The following is a 27,229-nucleotide window of genomic DNA, read 5'->3' as shown; positions in this document are numbered from 1 at the left end:
TTACTGCTATGGCTGGTATTATTTTTATTATTACTATGTTGCAGAAAATCAGTGCCATCCCATGCAGTTTGGCTAACAGCATAAGTGGCAACTATTTTACCATACTTGCCTCCAGATGTAACCATCTTTGATTTACAGCCAACACTCTGCCTCATTTACTTTGCGTGATTAATTGCTCATCATTGTAAAGAAGGAATGTTTTTTATGTAGCGCAGTTGAGCACATTTGTATTAACTAAGTTGTCGAAGCCAGAAAGATGTTCCTATTATGAGGGAAATGTGGGGAGAATCACTTGGAGCTGAACTCGGTACCCTCCCATTGAAGGTCTGGCCATTAACTATTCAGCTTCAAAGACCACTGACAATGTTTGCCACTTAGTCAATATGTGCTATAGCAAAAGGTAAAAGCGGCAGATTCCATTTACAGAAAAGTATTAGTATCTTCTTGGAACAGATCTAGAATGCCAATAGGATCAGGTTTGCTTAAGGTTTGAAGAAGTATTTCCTCTTTCACATGTTCCCAATGTAAAAGCAAAAGCTGTCGCCCTGTATTTCATGTGCATCAATGCTGTACGGGTGCTGTTAGGCATGTGGCAGTGTGCAGATGGAACTCTTCTCAGTTTCTGTTTTTCGTTTTGTGTGCATATCACTTACAGATTCTTAATATGAAAAAAATGTCCTTACAGATGAATGGGCCTCATGATTATCAGTATCATTACTGACTTTTTATTCTGGCATTAGAGGTAGAATGTATGATCCACTCTAAAGCACACACTCTTTGCTGAAAAGGCATTTCTAATCATAGGACTTCAGTAATGAAAAAAGGCAAGGTTTATCAATGTGGTTAACCTCATGAATTAAAATAAAAATAGGCTATAAAAATGAATATTAATAGCTGTTAATTTGATTAGCATTTTGATTGAAAGGAAATGTTGTGACGTAAAACTAAGATTTCGATGAGTATTGAAACACGTAATTGGTAGTTATTTAGTTAGCATTATTTATGCAAAAAAAGGATATAGAAATATAATTAAATGCTAATAGGATAAGTTGTTGTAATTTATACATTCATAACTAATTACAGGTACATTTGTCAATTAATTCTTTATTATAGGACGAGAATATGGACCTTACAATTACAGATATTTGCTTGCTACTTGTGGTGTGGATTCACTCATAAAATTGTGGCATATCACTATAAATGCTTATGAGAAAACTGAAGAGTGTAATCTGTGGAAACAGTTTGCTGGTCATGGAGGAGTCATTACCTGTGTTTGTTTTGCACCTCCTGCTGGTGAAGTACTTGGTTCCACAGCAAGTGACAAAACAGCTCGTCTCTGGAATGTAGTAAGTCAAAATTTTCCTCATAAATTATGCTTTTTTATGTTTGAGCAATATTTTGATTCAGGCTGGAGACTGAAGATCTTTCCTGACAGATTTGCTACAACTTGATTGATTAGTATTACTTTGTATGATTTGTACTACTGCTACTAATACCAATGTGGTTGTTATTGTTTTATGGAATTTCATAGTTAAGAATTTATTGTTCATATTTTTTCTTTCAAAAAGTCTGAATATGTTATTGATTTTCTAAGACCATGTGCCATTAAAACAGAGGGCCTACCTAGTAAAAATAAAGTACAGTGAAATAAATCTATTGAATTATACCTTTTGTTGAGATATTGCTACTTGGACATCAACTGGTCTTAGGTGCAGTATTGGCCCATGGTAATTTCCTTTACTCAAATAATCAGAAGATTAGTATAGAGTATAGCCACTACAGTCAACAGTACACAATCTACATCTGTTCGTGATACTCCCACGAGACATTTCAGAATTTTTTTTATGTATGTTGGCCCATTTGTCCCTCAGTTATATGTTGCAATTCTCAAAGGGCATGAAGTTCTGGCGTCCTCTATGCATCATATCTCTCAAGAGCTTAACAGGTGTACTCTGAATAATCAGAAACAGACATGATGAATGTAATGGCTTGCATATTCTCTGATCTTAAATTTTACATTGTGTCTTGAAAGATGGATAGTTGTGTGAGGAGAGAACTCATCTTCCATGAAAATGACTGCGAAAAACTGTACTGTCATTTTGATATGGTTTGGGAGGGAGGGTGGAGGGGAGGGGAGGGGGAGGGGCAGGAGTAGGAGGAGGAGGAGGAGGAGGGGAGAGAGAGAGAGAGAGAGAGAGAGAGAGAGAAGGAAATTGGCACCTGAAAGACAAACAGTGTCTGAAGAGATTTGTTAAATGCATTTGGCTGCACCATAACAAGGTTGAATTATATCTCACCACTATCTTGGTACAATACTGTTCCCCCGTTAGTGGCCTTTGATATGAAGACATACAGGTTAGTGATGTTCCTGGATTTATTATGTTACCATTCTGCCTGAATTCTTCTGAGAATATATTGGCAATATCATTTATCCCCACCCCTTCCACACCCTGTAGTTTTTTACTTTTCTTTTATATCTGGTTTTCTCCTTCCATTTTTCTACTTGTTTTTCTTTTATCCATTTTAGATTAACATACTTTAATTGGCTGCCCATCGTGTTCCTTTTTACAAGAATTTTATTGAAGAGGTTGAAAAAAATCAGCCAACCAGTTGCAAAACAAAGATTTATTAGTCCTTGTCATAGGTTTTGATATTCCAAAAAATATCAACTTCAGAAGGAGTGGACTTCGGTACATCATATGATGATACATTAGATTAGCTGAAGTCAAGCATCTCTTGTCATATACAAAATTGACAAAAACAGGAATTATCCCAAGCCATGGCTGTAGGTAGCAGCCAGATTACATTTAGTGTACTTCAGAATGAATGCTCACTGGTAAATGCCCACAGGTCTTGTCAACATAAAATTATAACAGGAGACACAGGATAAAATATTTCCATACGTTAAGTGTACATCATGCCAGAGTCAAAGGCCAGGATTTTTTCATCCTCTTCAGATTTACACAGTTGCTGATTCACAACTGTGTTAAAATTTTGAGAATTTTAGTGGTTTGTAGAGATTGGTAACCCAGTAGTTTTATCTTTTCAACCCATAGACCCAATTCCAATTACTCAGATGACATCTTATATCCAGGACTAACTACTTATCAGTGTCTTTCCAATTACCTCGCTGGACATCCTTTGGTGTAATATGGCAACAGATATGGAAATTACATTATTCCATAACATTTCTGGACAAATGTATTAATGCTTGTGATTCTGTTGTGCAATCAAGTAGTCATTAAAACCAATTATCCCAAAGTACATAATATTTTATAGCATCAATGAGGAAGAAAGGCTTTGAATGTAGAAAAATATGATTAGTGTTAAAACTAGGGAAGGTTGGTATCTCAAGAAATAGTTATTACAACTAGTTGTTCCTATTGCGAACTGCATAGGAAGGTCCTTCAGGAGACTGTCACTTCTAGAGTGGCCTCAGGAAGTATTTGACCTGCCTTGGATTGTCTGACCCTACTGCAGGTGGCTATACAGTAAAATTACTTACACAAACAGCATTTGAGAAACATTTTCCTTGACATTAAGAAGCTTATGATACTACATGGAGGTACAGGAGTTAATACAGCTTTACAGCTGGAGCTTCCTGTGAAACATAATAATTTTATTGAAACGCTTCATTTTTTAAATGATTATTCGACTGTCAGATACAAATTAGGCAAATATATACGAGGGTTGTTTTTTAAGTAAGGGCCGTTCGCGCGTATAGTCCCGTAGTTCGTGCGGTCGCCGCAACAAGCCACCGCGCCACTTGCCGGCATCCTTCCCGTTCACACTGATGCAAGTTGCAACTCTGTAGCTGACGTGTACGCATCGCTGTGCTACTTTATAATGTTTACGATTATTGAATCGCCCGCCGCGTGTGAGATACGGTCAGTGATACGTTTTTTGACTGCGAGAAGCCTATCAGCTGCAGAAATTCATCGTCAGTTAACAGAAGTTTATGGCTTGAATGCAATGAGTGAAGGTAAAGTGCGTCAGTGGGTTAGAGAGTTTAAAAATGGCCGTCAAAACGTCCATGACGAAGAACGCTCAGGCCGGCCCTCTGTGATCACTGATGATTTGGTGGCTGCAGTAGAAACAAAGATTCGTGAGGACAGAAGATTCACAATTTCCACTCTTTCTTTGGAATTTCCACAAGTTTCAAGATCGGTTTTGTACAAAATTGTGTCTGAAAACCTAAACTTTAAGAAACTGTGTTCTCGGTGGGTACCCAGACTCCTCACACAGGACCACAAAGGGAAGAGATTTGCCACTTCATTGGACTTTTTGATTCGTTACGAGGAAGAAGGGGATGACATGTTGAGTCAAATTGTCACTGGAGATGAAACATGAGTATCCCATATCACTCTCAAAAGCAAGCGACAATCGATGGAATGGCGACACACAACCTCACCCGTCAAGGTCAAAGCCAAACAGACGCTGTCAAAGCGCAAGATTATGGCAACTGTGTTGTAGAACCGGCGCGGTGTTTTGCTAGTGGACTTTACGCCACGAGGAACGACAATCAACTCAGATGCCTACTGTGCAACTCTAGAAGCTCCACAGAGCAATTCAAAACAAAAGACGCGGCATGCTGACAAAAGGAGTTTTGCTCCTGCACGATAACGCTAGGCCTCACACCTCTCAAAAGACTCAGGATTTGATTGATTCTTTTGGCTGGGAAGTTTTGGACCATGCACCATACAGCCCCGACCTTTCACCTAGCGATTTTCACCTTTTCTGGTACCTGAAACACCATCTTGGCGGGCAGCGCTTCAATGACGACGATGAAGTGAAAGTGGCCGTGAACTCTTGGCTGTCGGAGCAGGCGGCCGAATTCTTTGAAGAGGGAATTAAAAACTTAGTTGTACGGTATGACAAGTGCTTAAATAAGCAAGGCAACTATGTAGAAAAATAGGTAAAAGTGTGTAGAATCAGAAAATAAAAGTTTTTTTACAAAAGTATTTGTATCTTTTTTTAAAAATAAAAATGGCCCTTACTTAAAAAACAACCCTCGTACATTAGAATTGTCGAACAGATTTTATTTGCATTCATTATTAAAAATTACCTGTTCTGGTTCAACATGAAAATCCTCAGATCTGTAGACAACAGTAGAATAACTAATCAACAAATGCTCTATGAAGTACATTTGTGAATACCATCATCAGTATGTAGCAGAAAGTACCTGACAGTATCAGTTAGAAGAGTAAACTATCCAACTATGAGAAAAATTTATATACTACGTCACAGGATAAAGTAGTGGTTTGATAGGATCCACTATATTAATATAACCCACAAGGCTATTGCTAACAGGCAGAATCTGGTACATCTGTCACATTTGAATAAAATTAATAGTAATTTGAATTAATAGTAATTTTTATTTGTTTGGTGAGAATACTGTTCTTTAGAGATAATTAATTAAAATTTGTAATTTGTCAAGGTTCAAACACATTATAAAAGCATAATTTAAAAAAAAAATTCTTGTTGGCACATATTTTATTCTTCCCTTTCTGGAAGCCGAACTGATTTAATGTGATGATATTAGATTTTGCCATGAAATTTTCGATCTGGTCTGCAACAGCTTTATCAAATACTTTTCAAAATATTGAGAGAAGATGTACTTGTCAGTAGATTCCTACATCTTTTTTTGAACCTTTCTTGAATAATGGCTTTGCTACTACGTACTTAAGAGCATCTGGGAAGCATCCTTCTTCAGATGAACTATTTTAACCCTTCCAGACATTAATTTTTCTGGAGGAAGGAACATTTTTCTTTACTATCTAATGAGCTAGGTGATTTTTTGATGATTTTAGATGCGAGATTTATACACGCATATGTACCTGTGTTCAAAATACAGGGTGATTCAAAAAGAATACCACAACTTTAGGAATTTAAAACTCTGCAACGACAAAAGGCAGAGCTAAACACTATCTGTCGGCGAATTAAGGGAGCTATAAAGTTTCATTTAGTTGTACATTTGTTCGCTTGAGGCGCTGTTGACTAGGCGTCAGCGTCAGTTGATGCTAAGATGGTGACCGCTCAACAGAAAGCTTTTTGTGTTATTGAGTACGGCAGAAGTGAATCGACGACAGTTGTTCAGCGTGCATTTCGAACAAAGTATGGGAAACAACTCAGTATGAACGTGACTCGCCTAAGGTGAACGTTTTCTGTGCCATTTCAGCCAATAAAGTTTTTGGTCCCTTTTTCTTCGAAGGTGCTACTGTAACTGGACTACAGTATCTGGAGATGTTAGAGAATTGGCTGTTCCCTCAGCTCGAACAAGAAGCACAACAATTCATATTTCAGCAGGATGGAGCGCCACCACATTGGCACTTATCTGTCCGTAACTACCTGAACATCAACTACCCGAGGCGATGGATCGGCCGCCAGGCAGCCCGTGACAGATCACTTCATCACTGGCCTCCAAGAAGCCCTGATCTTACCCCGTGCGATTTTTTCTTATGGGGGTATGTTAAGGATATGGTGTTTCGGCCACCTCTCCCAGCCACCATTGATGATTTGAAACGAGAAATAACAGCAGCTATCCAAACTGTTACGCCTGATATGCTACAGAGAGTGTGGAATGAGTTGGAGTATTGGGTTGATATTGCTCGAGTGTCTGGAGGGGGCCATATTGAACATCTCTGAACTTGTTTTTGAGTAAAAAAAAAACCTTTTTAAATACTCTTTGTAATGATGTATAACAGAAGGTTATATTATGTTTCTTTCATTAAATACACATTTTTAAAGTTGTGGTATTCTTTTTGAATCACCCTGTATATTTTGTGCACTTTTATGGACTAAAATAATTGATTTTGAAATATTGACTACTGTAATAAATAAACTGATCATTCAATAAGTACCATGCAAAATAACAACAATAATAATAATAATAATAATATTCAGATATACAGTGGATGTAACTAACCAACACTTCCCTGTATTCAGCGGCAACAAGTATGAACAGAAGCTACTGTGTACTACTACATTATCTTGTTGTGCCCGACAGATGGCAGCACTTGTGCCTGGGGGAAAGATTGAACATTCACAAATGTGTACAGGTGGTTTCCAATGAGGAAAAAGATTTCTATTGCATCTAATACACAGTAAACATTAATGTACACAATTGTAGCCAGAGAGTCTGAAAGGGTTAATTACTCTAGTGGGTATTTCATGTTTTCCAATCATTTTTTGTTTGTTTTTAAAGGAGAATATTACTTTTTCATATCTGTAACTGCAATTTGTTCAAATTGAGTTAGAACTTTCCTGTTACCCTGATTGAAACCAAAGAGTTGTACGTTATCTAGGTAACCACTTAAATCAGCATCTGATTTTGATGCATTTATGAAAACCTTATTGAAATATTCTGGTATTTCTGAGGGATTTACTATGGATTTGTCACCTATCTTAATTTTGAAAATTTGTGGACTGCTGCCTATTACACCAAGTTAAGACTTTACGATTGACCACATTGCCTGTGATTTATTTGTATGGTTCAGAACGAATTTTCTGTGTGCCACTTTTTGCTGCCTATACCACCCTTCTAAATACAGTTCTATACCTTTTTACATAGTCTATAAAATTGAAATTCATAGTACTTTTCAGTTTATTATGTAACTATTTTTGTGTGACTTGACATTTTTATATCAGCAGTTATCCATTTCAATTTGTTCATGTTTTTTAATGGCACACTATGGGGGGAAATATTACTTTAAAAACATGCAAAAAGCTCTCAGGAAATCTGTCGTAATTTTTAGAACTTGTAGTACAATAATCCACTGACCAGTTTACTTCTTTAAGCCTACAATAAAATAAGTTTATATTTTCCTTACTGAAGCAGCATTTGATGCACATTTTTCTAATGGCTGGTTCATTTATTTTTGCTAGCTCCAAAAACAGTGCAGAATGGTCAGAAATACGTAAATCAATGCAGAATTTCTTTCCCATCATCAAATGAATAATTTGTCAGAATGTTATTTATACAGGTTGCAGTTTGTGTACTCTCTCGTGTGAATTCTGTGAAGTTTAGCTTGAAAGCAGATGCTTGAATGAGAGTAATAAATTCTATTGATTCACTAGATTCATTTACTATGTTTATGTTAAAATCAGCAGCTATGATAATCATTTTCTTTCGCTCTTTCGTTAACTCCTTAGATTCAACATAAATACTTTTGTTACTTATTTACCTGAGACTCTGTATATGAAAATTATTACAGTGTTTTGTCTCTCTAATTCTATATAGCAACTTTCAAATATGAGGGTTGGGACTTAAATAGTGGCAACTATTTATTCACAACTGATACAAAAGAATTACATGTTTGCACCTGTTACTGTCCTTCAAAGTAGTCACCAGCGCTGTGTAGAATCCGTTGCCAGTGATGTGGAAGGCGTAGTATACCGTTTGCAGAGCCTGTTCTGTTGATGGTGCGAATGGAATGGTCTAAGTTATGGTGATTCTTGTGTACGACTTTGATGGTGTTATCCTAATGCATTACATTTCTCCATGGCAAACTGTCAGTGCACAGTATTACTGTTCATTTTTGGATCAGCTTTGCAAAAGAAGCAGCAACACTTGCTGCGCAACCCACCCATAATTTTGCACAACAATGTACAGGCACATACAGTGCAAAATCTGTAGCTGCTCTGTTCTGTTCGTGGGACTGGGAAGTACTGTACCATCCACCATCCTCCCTGGACTTAAGTCTTTGTGACTTTGATTTGATTCCAAAGATGAAGGAACCACTTCGTGGCATTCACTTGAGAACTGTTCCAGAGATTCAACAGACAGTAGACCGCTCCATTCGCACCATCAACAGAACAGGCTCTGCTAACGGTATACCACGCCTTCCACATCACTGCAACAGGTTCTACACAATACTGGTGACTACTTTGAAGGACAGTAACAGGGGCAAACATGTAACTCTTTTGTATCAGTTGTGAATAAATAGTTGCCACTATTTAAGTTCCAACCCTCATATGTCTTCATCATTTAGAAAATTAAAATTTTCTCTTACTTCATATGTTAAAGAATTTTTAATTACTGTGCAGGAACCCTCATGAATTTTGTTACTTCTACAAAAGCTACCAAGTACAACATGCTTGTCTAATTTAGTAAGAATTATGATGCAGTGTTTTGTTAGCCAATGTTCATTTAGGCAAAGGACTGATATATTTCTCCCTGTCTACTAGAAAATTTGTAGATCATCAATTTTTGCCCCTCTGCCATTAATATGTTTCATATGTAAGCCATTGATGTTTAAATGCATCAAAAATGTATTTTTACTGTTACCTGTTGTTTTAATAATGGATTTTCTGGATGGATTTTTACATTTCATTTCATTAGGCAGCTTGTCGCCCCATCACTCATTTATTTTCCCTATTTATAATTTTGCATATGTCACTAAACATCTTGCTGAACTTTGCTGACCCTAAAAACTTATCTGGATCTACAAATATTGTTCCTAGACTCTTACGTTGTTCTGTGACGCTTCTGTTTATTTTGTCTATGAATTTGCCCCTCACTGATCTCCTACAGATAATGGCACTAATTGCCACTCTTGATTCTGGAAATACATCTTTTACTGTTGTGATCACATTTCTTGTTTCATTGATGATGTCTTCTTAAGTGTAGATTCAAAGGGAATTTGTCCCGACATGGATATTAGCTGCTATGTAATTTGCATTACAATTTACACTTTCTGTTAGGCTGTGTTTTGCTTCAAGAACATTCTTCAAACATCTGATGTGTGGCTTGAAGCTACTAAATTTTTAGGAATAGAATCTCCGATTAGTAGAAATTCATTTTCAACACTTTGTTCGACACAAACCTTCGTTCATATATAATTTTTTTTTGCATTTTCTTCTGTCAAGGAATTTATTTTGTCTTTAAGAACTTAAAAGTCTCTGTTCAGCAACCTCATAATATCATTTTTAAAGCTCAGTGAGTTTGTCAAGTCTACATGTTTGTCACACTCCATACACAGCACGACCAAGGAAGCTTGTCATTTAAAAATTTTAAGTCAACCTCCGTGCACTTGTCATGAAACCAGATGTTACACGTAATACACTTTTTAAAATTTGCTTTTCACATACGTTGCATGCTTAACTACTATATGTGAGTTTTTTTGTGGAGGTTGAAGTGTCACTGAACTGACCTGTTGGGGCCAACTTGAATTCGAGAGAGAGAGAGTAATTTTCTGCATCTGTAACATTAGAAAAAAGTAACGTCATATCCATTATTAAATTTGCCCATGGTACAGAAAAGTGACACTACGCAGCTGTAAGATTTTTGACCATTTACCCGTAACGTAAAATATCTGACAGGCACTGCAGCAAATTTTAAATCTAATCTGAAATTATTTCTTCTGGCTTGCACCTTATATTCTTTAGATGATTTTTTCATTAAAATCGAGTAGCAATGTGTAGTACAGAAGCTAAAGATGTTTAGATTTGTTATTACATTTGAGTGGTTTTCATCTGTAACATGTTGATGTAAAAGGTTAATATGTTCATTTCATTAAATTTAAGCTCTTAGGAACACTTAAAGTTGTATCATATACTCAATAATACAAACAAATCATGTTTATATATCCTATAAACTGACTTATTCATCATAAAAAAATAGTTGTGCAAATGGTTTATTGAATATCAAATAGTGGATGCTAAATATGGAACATTCTGAATTTAAAATTTTTGATTTTTTTGTGTTGAATTATATGAGGGAGTGTAAATGGGCTGTAAAGAGAGGAACACTGAAATGATAAAGATTTGTGGCTCTATATGACTATTGGGTACATCTTTTTCTCATGTGGTTGGTTATCTCACACTGACTGGTGTCTCATAATTAACCCTTCAGTTGTTGAATTCTGCACTGTTATTGATTTACCATTTTTTTGTTTTGGATGAAAGTTTGGTAATGACACACAACAGTTATTTTTACAATGAAGAATTTCAATTCTCATTTAGAAGTGATAGATACAAAGATAAATTGCTATGTGTTGAACTCAGCATATTTTTACTTCTACATGGAATTGTGTACCCCAATAATTATTGAATGGTCTTGCTGCCTTACTGAATAGTTATTTTATTTGCTTCCTTACTAAATACGTATTATATTTTGTACTCAGACTATGATAATCATTGCCAGTTATGTATTGTAATTTTATGTTTTATATGTACAGTCAAGGATTAACAACATTTATTTCTTTCTTTCTCCATGCAGTACACTGGAGAATGCCTTCATGTATTAGAAAATCATAACAGCATGGTTACAACTTGTGCTTTTTCCACAGATGCTAATCTGTTTGCTACAGGTATTTATTTTGCATTCAGTGATAAAATCTTATTCTGTAATTGTTTGAAATTTATGTTGATATCGCTGTTTCACAATGTGACACAATTGTACAGAGCTTCATTAGCCTTTTATATTTGTCAAAAAGTGTGCTCTTCACTTTCGCATTTTTCTGCATGCTTACCTTGATATATGTTACTAAATGTCGTTGACAATACTGAATGTAAGTTATCTGTAAATGTGCAGATAGCGTGCTACTGTATAAATACAGGAATATCCAGAATCGTTGCAGTGTCTTTCGTTGGTACCTAGTTCAGGAATTCTTTTCAAAAATAAGTTTTATATCAACTCCACAAATTTAAACTGTGAACTATACAATTTTTTAAGTGTTAAGGGTTTCATTTGTTGCTGGGTAAAGTGCAGTAAAGATCTGTGCAAGAAGCACTACGTCCTTTGTAATGATATTGATTTTTTGTGACATAATGGAAAATTGTGTAAACAATTCTTGAAGTTCTCTAGGCCATATTTGTTTATCTGCAAGTGCTAAATATGTTTTGATAAATTCTGGGAAGCTGTAATGTTTCCACAATGAGAAGAGCAATATGTCAGCTTGCGCGAACATCTAATAAGTGAGATCTCTATTTATTCAGAAAACACACATTTCCATAGTGAAAATATGAGAGTTCATTAACTACATACATTTCTTACTTAGCTTGTGCATGATGAATATTAAAGTCATTCATATTGCTGTAATGGTAATTTTTCAGTAACAAAGACATGTGAACTGATTTAGAAGTTGTACAGTGCATCATTTCGAAAACTGTTTTGGAGTGGCAGAAACGTTTTTGTGAGTGTGGATATACAGTGAAGGAAGATGAACACAGAGGGCAACTGATGACAAGTCGAACGATTAAGTGCGTCACGGCTTTCACTAAATTGAATAAAGCAGTAAAGTCATTGATGATAAGGAAAAAAAGTTATGCTTCTCCAAAACAGTGTTTCTGGCAGTCTTGTAATATGATTTGAACAAGACAGCTGTGTGCAAGGTTTGTTTCACATGCTATGATGTGGAAGAAAATGAACTGTTTGAAAGTCGCATAATGTCTTGTGATGACTTTTTATACATGATGGAATGAGACAGACTGAGTGACGGGATGCAGTAGTTATGTTAGACTTGTGTCATTTCTAAACCCAACCTTGTGCACCATCTCTGATAAGGCCATTGTCAATGGAACATTAAACACTAATTTCAGAATTTTTAAGGGATTAGTGCAGTGTCAAAGTAGATAAATAATATTAAAAATAAATAGCTATTCTTTCAAAAATCAAGGGAGAGGACATATTTCATTGTGCTGTTTTCCCACATTTTCTGGATGGTATCGGCAGTTTTCATCAAAAATTTGTGCCTCCAGGTAGAACAGTAAACAAAGAACCTATCTGGCTGTGTCAAAACGCTTGCTATCTCAAATACAGTGTGTTCACCTATATCTTTTCACTTATCATGATTTGTTCCTAGAGCGTGGACTCTACACTGGGTTATTTCTTGTTAACTAAACCTCAGTTACTTGTTGAATAACAAATTCCAGCATCACATCATCCACCTTATTCATTAGGTTTCATTTGTCACCTCCTGACTATTTAATCTTCCCAAAACTGAAAATGCATATGAAAGATTCAAGAATTAACTCAACTGAGTGGAATGGAAATGCTGTGACCAACAAGCTGATGTCAGTTTCAAAACAAAACAGAAAATACTTCTCTCATTGTATGAAGAGATTGAAAGCTCTTGCTGAACAGTGTATCATATCAAATGGATCCTATTTTCAGTAAATTAACTGCCAAAACTTAGACGCTGGTAATTTTGAATTTGTTACTGGTTTAGTCCATGAGCTTATGAATTTTACTGTGTACTATGCCTCACAAACTCTGTCCCATACCAGATACAGGTATGAATCTTGAAAGGATCTATTGTAAGGTGACATTGAGGTGTCAGGCCTTCACTTTGAAGTTTCTATTGTGGCTGTAATGTCTGATTTCATTGTGTGTTCACTGACCTCACAGTGCAGTGAGTGGATTTACTTGTGAATAATATTACAGGTAAACTAAAGTATGTTCATACCTCAGAAGAAAATGTACTATCTGATTTTTCCTGTGCTGGATACCAGTGTGTCCACTCCAGTTCATAATGAACACTCATTTCTAAAGTGAGGAGCTATAAGTCTCACTTGTGCTCACCAAGCTGCCTATTGTACAGAGATACCTTACAGGATATTCCCAAGCAGCGTTTGTAATATAGTTAAGAACAATGTATTGAGTTCTGTCTTCTTGGAAGAAGCGCATCCAGTCACAAGATGGTTTTATGTTATGCAAGATTTTGTTTTGTTTGCTATGCGATAGTGGCAGCTATATTCATTGCCTTTAAGATGTCAAGGAATAGTGCATCAACCTGGGTGCCATAGTCTGTCATCCTCTGGATCTTGAGTGCGAACAGAATGAGTAGCATTTCACAAAATCATTGTTTGGGGATTCCATGTTAATTTCTAGAGCGGTGGTTATTGTTCTCCTACAAGACTCTTATACACGATTGTAAATCGTGTTCCATAATTTTACAACAGATTGGAATCATCAGTAAAGGCCTATAATAATTTGCATGTGTTTGATGACCCTCCATTGAAAAAGAAATGGCCTGCACCTTTCTCCAACCACTTGGAGTATTTCATCACTCTAGTGTCACACAGTAAACTGATGCCAGGATGAGTGAGTTCTTTTAAGCTGTCTATGTATAATTCTATTCATATCTTATCAGGCCCAGTTAGTTTTGCTCTGTTGAACCGTTTTAACTGATTTTCTGTTCTGTGATGGCTTACCACAATACCTATCGTTTTGATGTTTGTGCATGATGATCTTCTACTGTGAAACAAGTTTGGGTTACTGATTTCAGTAATTCCACCTGTTTATCACTTTATGTTTGGATACCAGAATTATCACTGTGCAACTCTATAGTTGATTTTGATCCATTTACTGACTTTATGTAAGACCAAAGCTTCTTCAGATTTTTCATCTGCTTCATCACGAAAATTTTATTTTTGAATTTATGGAATACGTCTTACATTGCTCTCCTTACATTCATTTTAACTTCAGTCAGCTTTTGTTAATCAACAAGGCATTGACATAGCTTACATCTGTGATAAAACTGTTTTTGCTTTTGCAGTGACTGATTAACATGGCGGTTCCTCACAACTCACAAATTGTTTAGCACATAAATGTCCAAAACATAATGTGCAATTCTTGTGAATTTTAGTCTTTGAAATTTCCCATCTCCATCCCCAGAGATGAATATTTGATGTTGACTACTCAATAATCTGTGATCTGTTTTCTGTCACATTTGCTAAGAAGAAATAGACCAGTGACCCAATACATGACCACTGCACACTGCAAGACTGAATGCTGGCTTGTGGCATTGTGGCATGTTACACAATAAGGAAAGTATATGAGTGGGGGAGACACAAATGAGAAATCATTCTAGTGACAATATGGGCCAAAAGTAGGGAAATCCGCTGACATAAGCAACTTTGACAAAGGGCTGTTTGCTATGGCTTGATGCCTGAGAACTGGCATATTGGAAACAGTGAAGCTGCTCAGCACTTTGTGTCCTGTTGTCATGAGCATTTATGGAAAGAGGTTAAGGACGGCGAAATCACAAATATGTTGGATGTCCTTGTCACATCAGACAACATGGACGTCAGAGGCTTGCCCATTGTGTAAAGCAGGATTAGGTGGTGATCTGTAGCAGCTCTGGTGACTGACTATATTACTGGCGCAGACACAAATTTTGGAAAGCACATCATTCAGTGCACATTGATGAACCGGCTCCACATAAAATGACCCCTACTTTTTCCCATGTTGACCTAGTGTGATAGTCAATTACTATTGTAGTGGCCACAGGATTGGCAAGAGTGGAATGCAGGTTGATGGAAATGTGTTGCATGGTCAGGTGAATTACATTTTGTGTTACACCAGGTTGATGACAGTGTCTGGTGGTAATAATCCAAGGCACCACGATAGCTGTGGTTTGTCTACATCCCTTCTTGCTTGATGTCTTCCTCGATGTCAACAGAATCGTTCTGCAGGATAACTGTCCATGTTACAAGGCTATAATTGTGCTACAGTGGTTTGAGGTGCATTATAGTGCACTTTGCCACTAAATTCGCCTGATATGAATGTGACAGAACACATCTGGGACACTATAGGTTGCCAGTTCATGCCCACAAACCACTGCATAGGCCCATGCCCATGCCACCGTACTGTGGCTTGCAGAGTATTGATGTAGATGTAGAATTAGAGACATAAGCAGAGAAAAGGATGAAATAATCAGAGATGTTCAGAGTGATTTATTTGCTCAAAAAAATAAAAAAAAGTATTGCTTTGAAGGATAAGTACACATTATTTGAAAAGAAAATACTCATCTATCCATTGCTAGAATATAATAACCCGACATTCGGTGTAAATAAAATGGGCATATTTATTAGCTCTACCATGTGAATCTCATCAAAAGAAGACAATTGTAACCCTCAGGAAACTGTGAAAGACATCTCAGCTCAATTTAGTAAAGGTTTTTCAAAGTTGTATGCTAAATGCATGACATACAACTTCTCAGTTGTGGAAAATGGGTACAGAAGAATGTGAAACTATTTGGTAAATGTGAAACTATTGGGTAGCAGTCGTGCACGCAATATATCAGAATTATTGATAAATGAAGGAAACAAAGATGCTGTAACTTACCAAAGGACAGCATTGGTATATTGATAGGAGACAATAAAAAACACACAAACACACACACAAATTTCAAGCTTTCACAACCCACGGTTTCCTGATGAAGCAACCGTGGGTTGCAAAAGCTTGAAATTTGTGTGTGTATTTGTGTGTTTTTTATTGTCTCCTATCAACATACTAACGCTTTTGTTTGATAAGTTACAGCATCTTTGTTTTTAGATATATTTTTCCCATGTGCTGTCCTACAATATATTTATTCACAATCAGTTTTGACCATAATCATCTTCATATTGGAAAAAATATTGTGACAACATCACATGTCATACATGCTATTTAACCAGAAAAGATGCCATAGCTGACTTACAAATGTCAGAAAAAGATCTTCACATTATAATACCTGCTTAAGCAAGCAGAAAATGTTGAAAACATGGAACTACGCAACAACAGTAAGTGCACAGCAGCATTGGTCAGGCACAATGGATGTTGTTGTGCCTGAGCAATGGTGCATTGCATTTACCGTTGTCATATGCTTCCACATTTTCGATGTCTCTGCTTGCCTAAGCCAATATTATCGAGCGAAGTATCTTTTCCTGACATTTGCAAGTCAACTATGGCATCTTTTTCTGGTTAAACATCATGTATGACACATGAAGTTGTCACAATACTTTTCCACTGTTTGGATAATTGGTGACCAAAACCAATTGTGAATAAATATATGGTAAGTGAGCACAGTCATACCATGCATTTCTTCAAGTATATTGATGTTGTTGACAGTTGATTGAAAAAAAAATACATAATTGTAATGACTTGGCCACTAAGGTATGGCCTACCAGACCTGGTTGTGTATAAACAAATCCCAGTTTCTGCACAGGCTTGGAACTGTAATGTATTTTTACAAACCTAGAAGTAAAAAGATCATTTTGTGTGGTGATTTAACTTAGATTTTGTTCAAATTTCATGTACAGCAAGCAATTTCATAAATTTTGTAATAACTTTTAATATCCAAAACATATAATGCATTCAACTAGAATAACATGTAATTAAAGCAGCAGTATAAATGCAATATTCCTGGGCCCAGAATTTCTCCCATTTATGAATGTCCTGAAGTGCTGTAGTGCACTGTGAGCATCAGGGTATCTTGTTATGGGTTAGTTTAGAACAAACAAAGGACAAGTCATTATCTACTTTCATGTACAGAAGACACATCAGAGACCTCATAAATATCATTATGTTTAAAAATATACTTCAATCACCTGGGATATTATTTACAAGGCAGATGATGTAGATAACTCCACTATTCCTTGATATACTGTGTCATCATTCCAGTATGGGCTTGCAGTAAAATGAGTCGGAGTTGTTATGTAAGCATTAAAATCAACTCGACATCAAAACAGAAAGCAAGGCAAACAATAGGGATAACATATTGGGCTAGGCCAATTCACATACAGGTTGCACTTAAATTACACATGTAATTTGCAGGAATTTCACAATGCCATAATTTATGTTCTTCACCTTTTTTATGCATATGAACTCATTATAAAATCAAAATTTATTTTAGATAACAATATTTATGCATACAAAATAGTTTTACGAAGTGATAAAACAGGTAATTTTGTAAAAGAATTAATTTTTTAAAAAACAATAAAAACCTTACTAACAAAAGAGTTAACCAAATCCAAAAATTATTAAAATCCTTTAAAACAAGACTGGATTTCCAGAAGCCTTCTGTATTTCAGATATGAGCCATTAGCCCATTTAACAAGGCTCATCCAATGAAAGAAACAACAGAGAAAAGATTTACAGATGAAAGGAAGAACGAACACAGTGACTTAGGTTTTGGGAAGAAAAGGAAATGAAGCTGTGATTGGCTCAAGTTAACATGCTCTTCTAAAGGGAAATTCTCGAGAATAATAATGTATTGCAGTCTACAGCACACACATATTACAGTGCATAAATACTTAAAAGTCAATGGAACAAAGAGGTTTGTGCTCTTCCAACAGTTGTTATATCTTTTATCCCCTATCATGAACATGATTTTGTGGATAAGTAACAAATAAAAAGCTCCTGAAGCTGCTGGTGTGTGAAAACATCTGATTAACATATATATCCCACTTTTAATGCCAGCTTTCATCCAGGTTATGTTGCATTCAGAATATATTACAACCTCACTAGGTATTATGAAGTTTTTTATGGTAATAAATATGCTGCCTTCAGTGGTGTCCACACTATTATTATGTTATGTATTCCAACCAGAATTTAAGATGTCACAGCTGTTCACATCTGTTTTTAGTGTTACAAGGCCGTTGTTGTTGTTGTTGTTGTTGTTGTGGTCTTCAGTCCTGAGACTGATTTGATGCAGCTCTCCATGCTACCCTATCCGGTGCAAGTTTCTTCATCTTCCAGTACCTACTGCAACCTACATCCTTCTGAATCTGTGTAGTGTATTCATCTCTTGGTCTCCTTCTACGATTTTTACCCTCCACACTGCCCTCCAATGCTAAATTTGTGATCCCTTGATGCCTCAGAATATGTCCTACCAACCGGTCCCTTCTTCTCGTCAAGTTCTGCCACAAACTGCTCTTCTCCCCAAATCTATTCAATCCCTCCTCATTAGTTACGTGATCTACCCATCTAATCTTCAGCATTCTTCTGTAGCACCACATTTCGAAAGCTTCTATTCTCTTCTTGTTCAAACTATTTATTGTCCATGTTTCACTTCCATACATGGCTACACTCCATACAAATACTTTCAGAAACGACTTCCTGACACTTAAATCTATACTCGATGTTAACAAATTTCTCTTCTTCAAAAACGCTTTCCTTGCCATTGCCAGTCTACATTTTATAGATTAGATTAGATTAGATTAATACTAGTTCCATGGATCATGAATACGATATTTCGTAATGATGTGGAACGAGTCGAATTTTCCAATACATGACGTAATTAGGTTAATTTAACAACATACTTAAGTTAATATAACAACTTTATTTTTTGCATTTTTTTGTTTTTCTTTATTTTTTATTTTATTTTATTTTTTATTTATTTTTTTATTTATTTTTTATTTTTTTTTATTATTTTTCTTAATTTATATCTAAAAATTCCTCTATGGAGTAGAAGGAGTTGTCATTCAGAAATTCTTTTAATTTCTTCTTAAATACTTGGTTATCTGTCAGACTTTTGATACTATTTGGTAAGTGACCAAAGACTTTAGTGCCAGTATAATTCACCCCTTTCTGTGCCAAAGTTAGATTTAATCTTGAATAGTGAAGATCGTCCTTTCTCCTGGTATTGTAGTTATGCACACTGCTATTACTTTTGAATTGGGTTTGGTTGTTAATAACAAATTTCATAAGAGAGTATAGATACTGAGAAGCTACTGTGAATATCCCTAGATCCTTAAATAAATGTCTGCAGGATGATCTTGGGTGGACTCCAGCTATTATTCTGATTACACGCTTTTGTGCAATAAATACTTTATTCCTCAGTGATGAGTTACCCCAAAATATGATGCCATATGAAAGCAATGAGTGAAAATAGGCGTAGTAAGCTAATTTACTAAGATGTTTATCACCAAAATTTGCAATGACCCATATTGCATAAGTAGCTGAACTCAAACGTTTCAGCAGATCATCAATGTGTTTCTTCCAATTTAATCTCTCATCAATGGACATACCTAAAAATTTGGAATATTCTACCTTAGCTATATGCTTCTGATTAAGGTCTATATTTATTAATGGTGTCATACCATTCACTGTACGGAACTGTATGTACTGTGTCTTATCAAAATTCAGTGAGAGTCCGTTTACAAGGAACCACTTAGTAATTTTCTGAAAGACAGTATTGACAATTTCATCAGTTAATTCTTGTTTCTCAGGTGTGATTACTATACTTGTATCATCAGCGAAGAGAACTAACTTTGCCTCTTCATGAATATAGAATGGCAAGTCATTAATATATAATAAGAACAACAAAGGACCCAAAACTGACCCTTGTGGAACCCCATTCTTGATAGTTCCCCAGTTTGAGGAATGTGCTGATCTTTGCATGTTACGAGAACTACTTATTTCAACTTTCTGCACTCTTCCAGTTAGGTACGAATTAAACCATTTGTGCACTGTCCCACTCATGCCACAATACTTGAGCTTGTCTAGCAGAATTTCATGATTTACACGATTTACTCTCTACTTCGACCATCATCAGTTACTTTGCTCCCCAAATAGCAAAACTCCTTTACTACTTTTAGTGTCTCATTTCCTAATCTAATTCCCTCAGCATCACCCGACTTAATTCGACTACATTCCATTATCCTCGTTTTGCTTTTGTTGATGTTCATCTTATATCCTCCCTTCAAGACACTGTCCATTCCGTTAAACTGCTCTTGCAAGTCCTTTGCTGTCTCTGACAGAATTACAATGTCATCGGCGAACATCAAAGTCTTTATTTCTTCTCCATGGATTTTAATACCTACTCCAAATTTTTCTTTTGTTTCCTTTACTGCTTGCTCAATATACAGATTGAATAACATTGGGGAGAGGCTACAACCCTGTCTCACTCCCTTCCCAACCACTGCTTCCCTTTCATGTCCCTCGACTCTTATAACTGCCATCTGGTTTCTGTACAAATTGTAAATAGCCTTTCGCTCCCTGTATTTTACCCCTGCCACCTTTAGAATTTGAAAGAGAGTATTCCAGTCAACATTGTCAAAAGCTTTCTCTAAGTCTACAAATGCTAGGAACGTAGGTTTGCCTTTCCTTAATCTTTTTTCTAAGGTGAGTCGTAAGGTCAGTATTGCCTCACATGTTCCAATATTTCTACGGAATCTAAACTGATCTTCCCCGAGGTCCGCTTCTACCAGTTTTTCCATTTGTCTGTAAAGAATTCGGGATAGTATTTTGCAGCTGTGATTTATTAAACTGATAGTTCGGTATTTTTCACATCTGTCAACACCTGCTTTCTTTGGGATTGGAATTATTATATTCTTCTTGAAGTCTGAGGGTACTTCGCCTGTCTCATACATCTTGCTCACCAGATGGTAGAGTTTTGTCAGGACTGGCTCTCCCAAGGCCGTCAGTAGTTCTAATGGAATGTTGTCTTCTCCCGGGGCCTTGTTTCGGCTCAGGTCTTTCAGTGCTCTATCAAACACTTCACGCAGTATCGTATCTCCCATTTCATCTTCATTTACATCATCTTCCGTTTCCATAATATTGTCCTCAAGAACATCGCCCCTGTATAGGCCCTCTATATACTCCTTCCACCTTTCTGCTTTCCCCTCTTTGCTTAGAACTGGGTTTCCATCTGAGCTCTTGATATTCATGCAAGTGGTTCTCTTTTCTCCAAAGGTCTCTTTAATTTTCCTGTAGGCAGTATCTATCTTACCCCTAGTGAGATAAGCCTCTACATCCTTACATTTGTCCTCTAGCCATCCCTGCTTAGCCATTTTGCACTTCCTGTTGATCTCATTTTTGAGACGATTGTATTCCTTTTTGCCTGCTTCACTTACTGCATTTTTGTATTTTCTCCTTTCATCAATTGAATTCAGTATCTCTTCTGTTACCCAAGGATTTCTACTAACCCTCGTCTTTTTACCTACTTGATCCTCTGCTGCCTTTACTATTTCATTCCTCAAAGCTGCCCATTCTTCTTCTACTGTATTTCTTTCCCCCATTCCTGTCAATTGTTGCCTTATCCTCTCCCAGAAACTCTGCACAACCTCTGGTTTAGTCAGTTTATCCAGGTCCCATCTCCTTAAATTCCCACCTTTTTGCAGTTTCTTCAATTTTAATCTGCAGTTCATAACCAATAGATTGTGGTCAGAGTCCACATCTGCCCCTGGAAATGTCTTACAGTTTAAAACCTGGTTCCTAAATCTCTGTCTTACCATTATATAATCTATCTGATACCTTTTAGTATCTCCAGGGTTCTTCCATATATATAACCTTCTATTATGATTCTTGAACCAAGTGTTAGCTATGATTAAGTTATGCTCTGTGCAAAATTCTAACAGACGGCTTCCTCTTTCATTTCTTACCCCCACTCCATATTCACCTACTATGTTTCCTTCTCTCCCTTTTCCTACACTGGAATTCCAGTCACCCATGACTATTAAATTTTCGTCTCCCTTCACTACCTGAATAATTTCTTTTATCTCATCATACATTTCATCAATTTCTTCATCATCTGCAAAGCTAGTTGGCATATAAACTTGTACTACTGTAGTAGGCGTGGACTTCATGTCTATCTTGGCCACAATAATGCATTCACTATGCTGTTTGTAGTAGCTTACCTGCACTCCTATTTTTTAATTCATTATTAAACCTACTCCTGCATTACCCCTATTTGATTTTGTATTTATAAGCCTGTATTCACCTGACCAGAAGTCTTGTTCCTCCTGCCACTGAACTTCACTAATTCCCACTATATCTATCTTTAACCTATCCATTTCCCTTTTTAAATTTTCTAACCTACCTGCTCGATTAAGGGATCTGACATTCCACACTCCGATCCATAGAACGCCAGTTTTCTTTCTCCTGATAACAATGTCCTCTTGAGTAGTCCCCGCCCAGAGATCCGAATGGGGGACTATTTTACCTCCAGAATATTTTACCAAAGAGGACGCCATCATCATTTAACCATACAGTAAAGCTGCATGCCCTCGGGAAAAATTACGGCTGTAGTTTCCCCTTGCTTTCAGCCGTTCGCAGTACCAGCACAGCAAGGCCATTTTGGTAAGTGTTACAAGGCCAGATCAATCAATCATCCTGACTATTGCCCCTGAACTACTGAAAAGGCTGCTGCCCCTCTTCAGGAACCACACGTTTGTCTGGCCTCTCAACAGATACCCCTCCATAGTGGTTGCACCTACGGTACGGCCATCTGTATCGCTGAGGCACACAAGCCTCCCCACCAGCGGCAAGGTCCATGGTTCGTGGGGGGGTACAAGGCCATATTGCAGTTAATAAGAAAGACAAATTTGGAGCTCTGCCATGAATATTCCTGCAGTGTTTGGCCCACGTATTGCATATGTCAACCCAAGACAAGCCAAAGTAACCTTAGATGGAATCTGCAACAGAATTCTTGTTAATATCACAAATCATAACATTAACCATGAAAAGAAGCAACTTGTGATACACACAGTATATGTGGTATGCTAATAACTTATCAGGTAAATACACTTAAATTACCGAGCGAGGTGGCGCAGTGGTTAGCACACTGGACTCGCATTCGGGAGGACGACGGTTCAATCCCGTCTCCAGCCATCCTGATTTAGGTTTTCCGTGATTTTCCTAAATCGTTTCAGGCAAATTCCGGGATGGTTCCTTTGAAAGGGCACGGCCGATTTCCTTCCCAATCCTTCCCTAACCCGAGCTTGCGCTCCGTCTCTAATGACCTCGTTGTCGACGGGACGTTAAACACTAACCACCACCACACTTAAATTAGTAATTCACTAAATGAAACATATAGTAATTCAGATAAAACTATCTTAAGGGTTTTCCTTGTTTACCAAATAATCCACTCTCCCACAACCCATCAATGCCAGCAAATAACACATTTATGTTATAGTATGATCAAGGGGAAGTGTGCATTAGCTAAATGTAAATGTCACACTAGCAGCCCACTTTGAAGATACAGCACAGTGTAATCACATTGTCTAAATCACTGTAGTGGCCCGCTGTATATATTCCAAAGGGGGCGATGAAGTAAAGTTCAAATTGCTGGTGGCAAGCCAAACTGCCATGACCAACCCTATTCAAGGTATGATTTTGGTCAACTTCTCCCATTCGAAGTGCAGTTCTATCGTAGTACACACCAAATGAAATGCAGTGTAGTCACAATACATTACCTTATAATTAAGATTGGAAAGTTGCACAGGTCACACCAATATTGAAGAGAGGTAGTAGGAGTAGTCCACTAAATTACAGGCCCAAATCATTAACGTTGATATGCAGCAGGATTTTAGAACATATATTGTGTTCGAACATTATGAATTACCTCGAAGGAAATGGTCTATTGACACACAGTCAACATGGGTTTAGAAAACATTGTTCCTGTGAAACGCAACTAGCTCTTTATTCACATGAAGCGTTGAGTGCTATTGACAAGGGATTTCAGATCGACTCCGTATTCCTGGATTTACGGAAGGCTTTTGACACTGTACCCACACAAGCAGCTCGTAGTAAAATTAAGCAGCTCGTAGTAAAATTGTGTGCTTATGGATATCATCTCAGTTATGTGACTGGATTTGCTATTTCCTGTCAGAGAGGTCACAGTTCATAGTAATTGATGGAAAGTCATCGAGTAAAACACAAATGATTTCAGGCGTTCCCCAAGGTAGTGTTATATCCTTACAGTTCCTTATCTATATAAACAATTTGGGAGACAATCTGAGCAGCCGTCTTCAGTTGTTTGCAGATGACGCTGTCGTTTATCAACTAATAAAGTCATCAGAAGATCAAAACAAACTGCAAAACGATTTAGAAAAAATATCTGAATGGTGCGAAAAGTGGCAGTTGACCCTAAATAACGAAAAGTGTGAGGTCATCCACATGAGTGCTAAAAGGAACTCGTTAAACTTCAGTTACACGATAAATCAGTCTCATCTAAAAGCTGTAAATTCAGCTAAATACCTAGGTATTACAGTTACGAACAACTTAAATTGGAAACAACACATAGAAAATGTTGTGGGGGAAGGCTAACCAAAGGCTGCGTTTTATTGGCAGGACACTTAGAAAATGTAACAGACCTACTAAGGAGACTGCCTATACTACGCTTGTCCGTCCTCTTTTACAATACTGCCGTGTGGTGAGGGATCCTTACCAGATAGGACTGATGGAGTACATTGAAAAAGTTCAAAGAAAGGCAGCACGTTTTGTATTATCGCGAAATATGGGAGAGAGTGTCACAGAAATGATACAGGAATTGGGCTGGAAGTAATTAAAAGAAAGGCATCTTTTGTTGCGACGGAATCTTCTCACAAATTTCCAATCGCCAACTTTCTCCTCCAAATGCGAAAATATTTTGTCGACACCTACAAAGTGTGGAACGATCACCACAATAAAACAAGGGAAATCAGAGCTCATATGGAAAGATATAGGTGTTCATTCTTTCCGTGCGCTGTACGAGATTGGAATAATAGAGAATTGTGAAGGTGGTTCGATGAACTCTCTGCCAGACACTTAAATGTGATTTGCAGAGTATCTATGTAGATGTAGATTCACTGCAGTGGAAGACACAGTGTTTCCCCACATCACTTAGGCAACCACCACAAATCATACTGTCCACTCTTGTGTTCTCCCTCACACAAATTCATCAGAGAGACAGGCAGCGTCAAGCCCCACCATCCAATGGCATCATCTCATGGCTTTCAAAAACAGCTCTCTCCTCTTTGTAAGTCACAACCTCAGTTTCCATGCACTCCACTGCTGAAATCCACTCGACTCACTCTTCACTTACCTCTATGCCACACCAATATCAGGACTCAGCATACCAGCCACTCCCAGTAGGGGACACCGTACAGGCTTCCTTCAAACGATCAACAATGCAGCAGATTCAAAAATGAGTGGGCAGTCGGCACAAAGTACACCATTCAGGCAGAAAACTGATAACTGATGGATCTCAAATAGTGTAAGAGTGTCGTGGAAGAATGAGGCCAATCTATGACCAACCAAAGTGTGAAAACAGATGATCAAATGTCCACAGTTATTTTAAATTGGACAAGAAGATTCTTTGCAAAGTAATGTCTAAAGCAAGTCAGCTTGCAGATAAAGCTTACATAAATGATTCTAATAACAAATGTTAAGCCACATGGAATATTGTCAGAAAACCTTTACGAACAGATGTCAAACAGAAAACACCAGAATCTCTTCAGTATAATGGTCAACAAATAATACACCAAGCACATTTCTGATGCATTTAATAAACACTTTTCTGGAACAGCTAGCAGTTTTTCAGTTGGTCACTCTCCACCAACAAAATTTTTCCCTTCAAAGTGTATAAGATATGCCAAATCAGTATTCTAATGCCTGCAGGTCCTCCTAATCATTAGGAAAGTAAAAAATTTCCACTCATCTGGCCTTGATAGGGTTTGTTTAGTTATGCAATAAAACGGGATGCTAATGAAATAGTACAACCACTTTGCAACATAATCAACTAATACACGAGTACTGACATTTTCCCACAGCCAGTCAAAACTCGCAAGATATTTCCATTACATAAGAAAATGGACAAGCATGAGATCAACAACTACCAACCAATGTCCCTCCTCCCAACTGTATTCAAATAATAGAGAAATTGTTTATACCAGAGTAATGTCCTTTCTTGATAGTAACTCCCTACTAACAGCACAGCAGTTCAGCTTTTGTAAAAATAAATCCATCAATGAGTCTCTCTTTTCATTTACTGGCCAGATAATGCATGTATTTAATCCAAAACACTATGTTTCTGGGCTTTTTTTGCTTACAAAAAGATTTTCTGTTGTCAGTCACACTCTGCTCCTTCACAAAGTGGATTCTTATGAAATAAGACTATTCAGTAATAAATGGTTTCATTCTTATCTATCAAACAGAGGGCATCTGGTAGAAATAACAATACATGATTGATGAGCAACACATTCAGATACAATATTAGTCAAAGCAGGTGTCCCACAGGGCTCAATCTTAGCCCCCCTCCCATCCTTCTATTTATTAATGACCTCCCAGAACATCTACCTTCACCAGTACCTGTGTTATTCACTGATGATACACACCTTTTGTCACATTTCTCCACAGCAGATGAGAGTTGACTTACTTGACAGCAGTGAAAGGCTTCTATACTGGCTCTGTGGTAAGACCCTCTTACTTTTTAAAATGGAAAAAAAAGCTTGTATGATGTTCTGCCCACCAAAGAACCATACAATACTCATGTATAGCACCATCAGTCATAGACAAGAAATTTAATGATAAGATCAATGAGACTAAATTCCTGGGGCTCTGGATTGACAACAAACTAAAATGGAATATCCACAAAGATAAACTACTGTGCAAAATGAGTAGCCTCTGCTGCACCTGTAAAGTACTCTGTCAAGGGTGTGACTCAACTACCATTAAAACTGTGTAGTTTGCTCTAGCTGATCATCTCATATGGCATTCCTTTCTGGGAATCTATACACAAGAAAATATTTATTATACAAAACT

The 27,229-nt window shown here is 37.0% G+C and overlaps 1 protein-coding gene across 1 annotated transcript in view; it reads left to right on the top strand.

Annotated features, from left to right (window-relative positions):
- The window catches only part of LOC124721998 (WD repeat, SAM and U-box domain-containing protein 1-like), a 227,842-nt gene that overhangs the window by 162,744 nt on the left and 37,869 nt on the right, over positions 1-27,229 (top strand). The window contains exons 13-14 of the mRNA XM_047247174.1: positions 1,114-1,346; positions 11,219-11,309. Of these exons, the coding sequence (XP_047103130.1) occupies positions 1,114-1,346; positions 11,219-11,309 (324 nt within the window). The remainder of the gene's footprint in view (positions 1-1,113; positions 1,347-11,218; positions 11,310-27,229) is intronic.

This window comes from Schistocerca piceifrons, chromosome X, assembly GCF_021461385.2.
Source record: "Schistocerca piceifrons isolate TAMUIC-IGC-003096 chromosome X, iqSchPice1.1, whole genome shotgun sequence".
NCBI classification, from domain to species: Eukaryota; Metazoa; Arthropoda; class Insecta; order Orthoptera; family Acrididae; genus Schistocerca; species Schistocerca piceifrons.
This window is presented reverse-complemented; position numbering and strand designations above follow the sequence as displayed.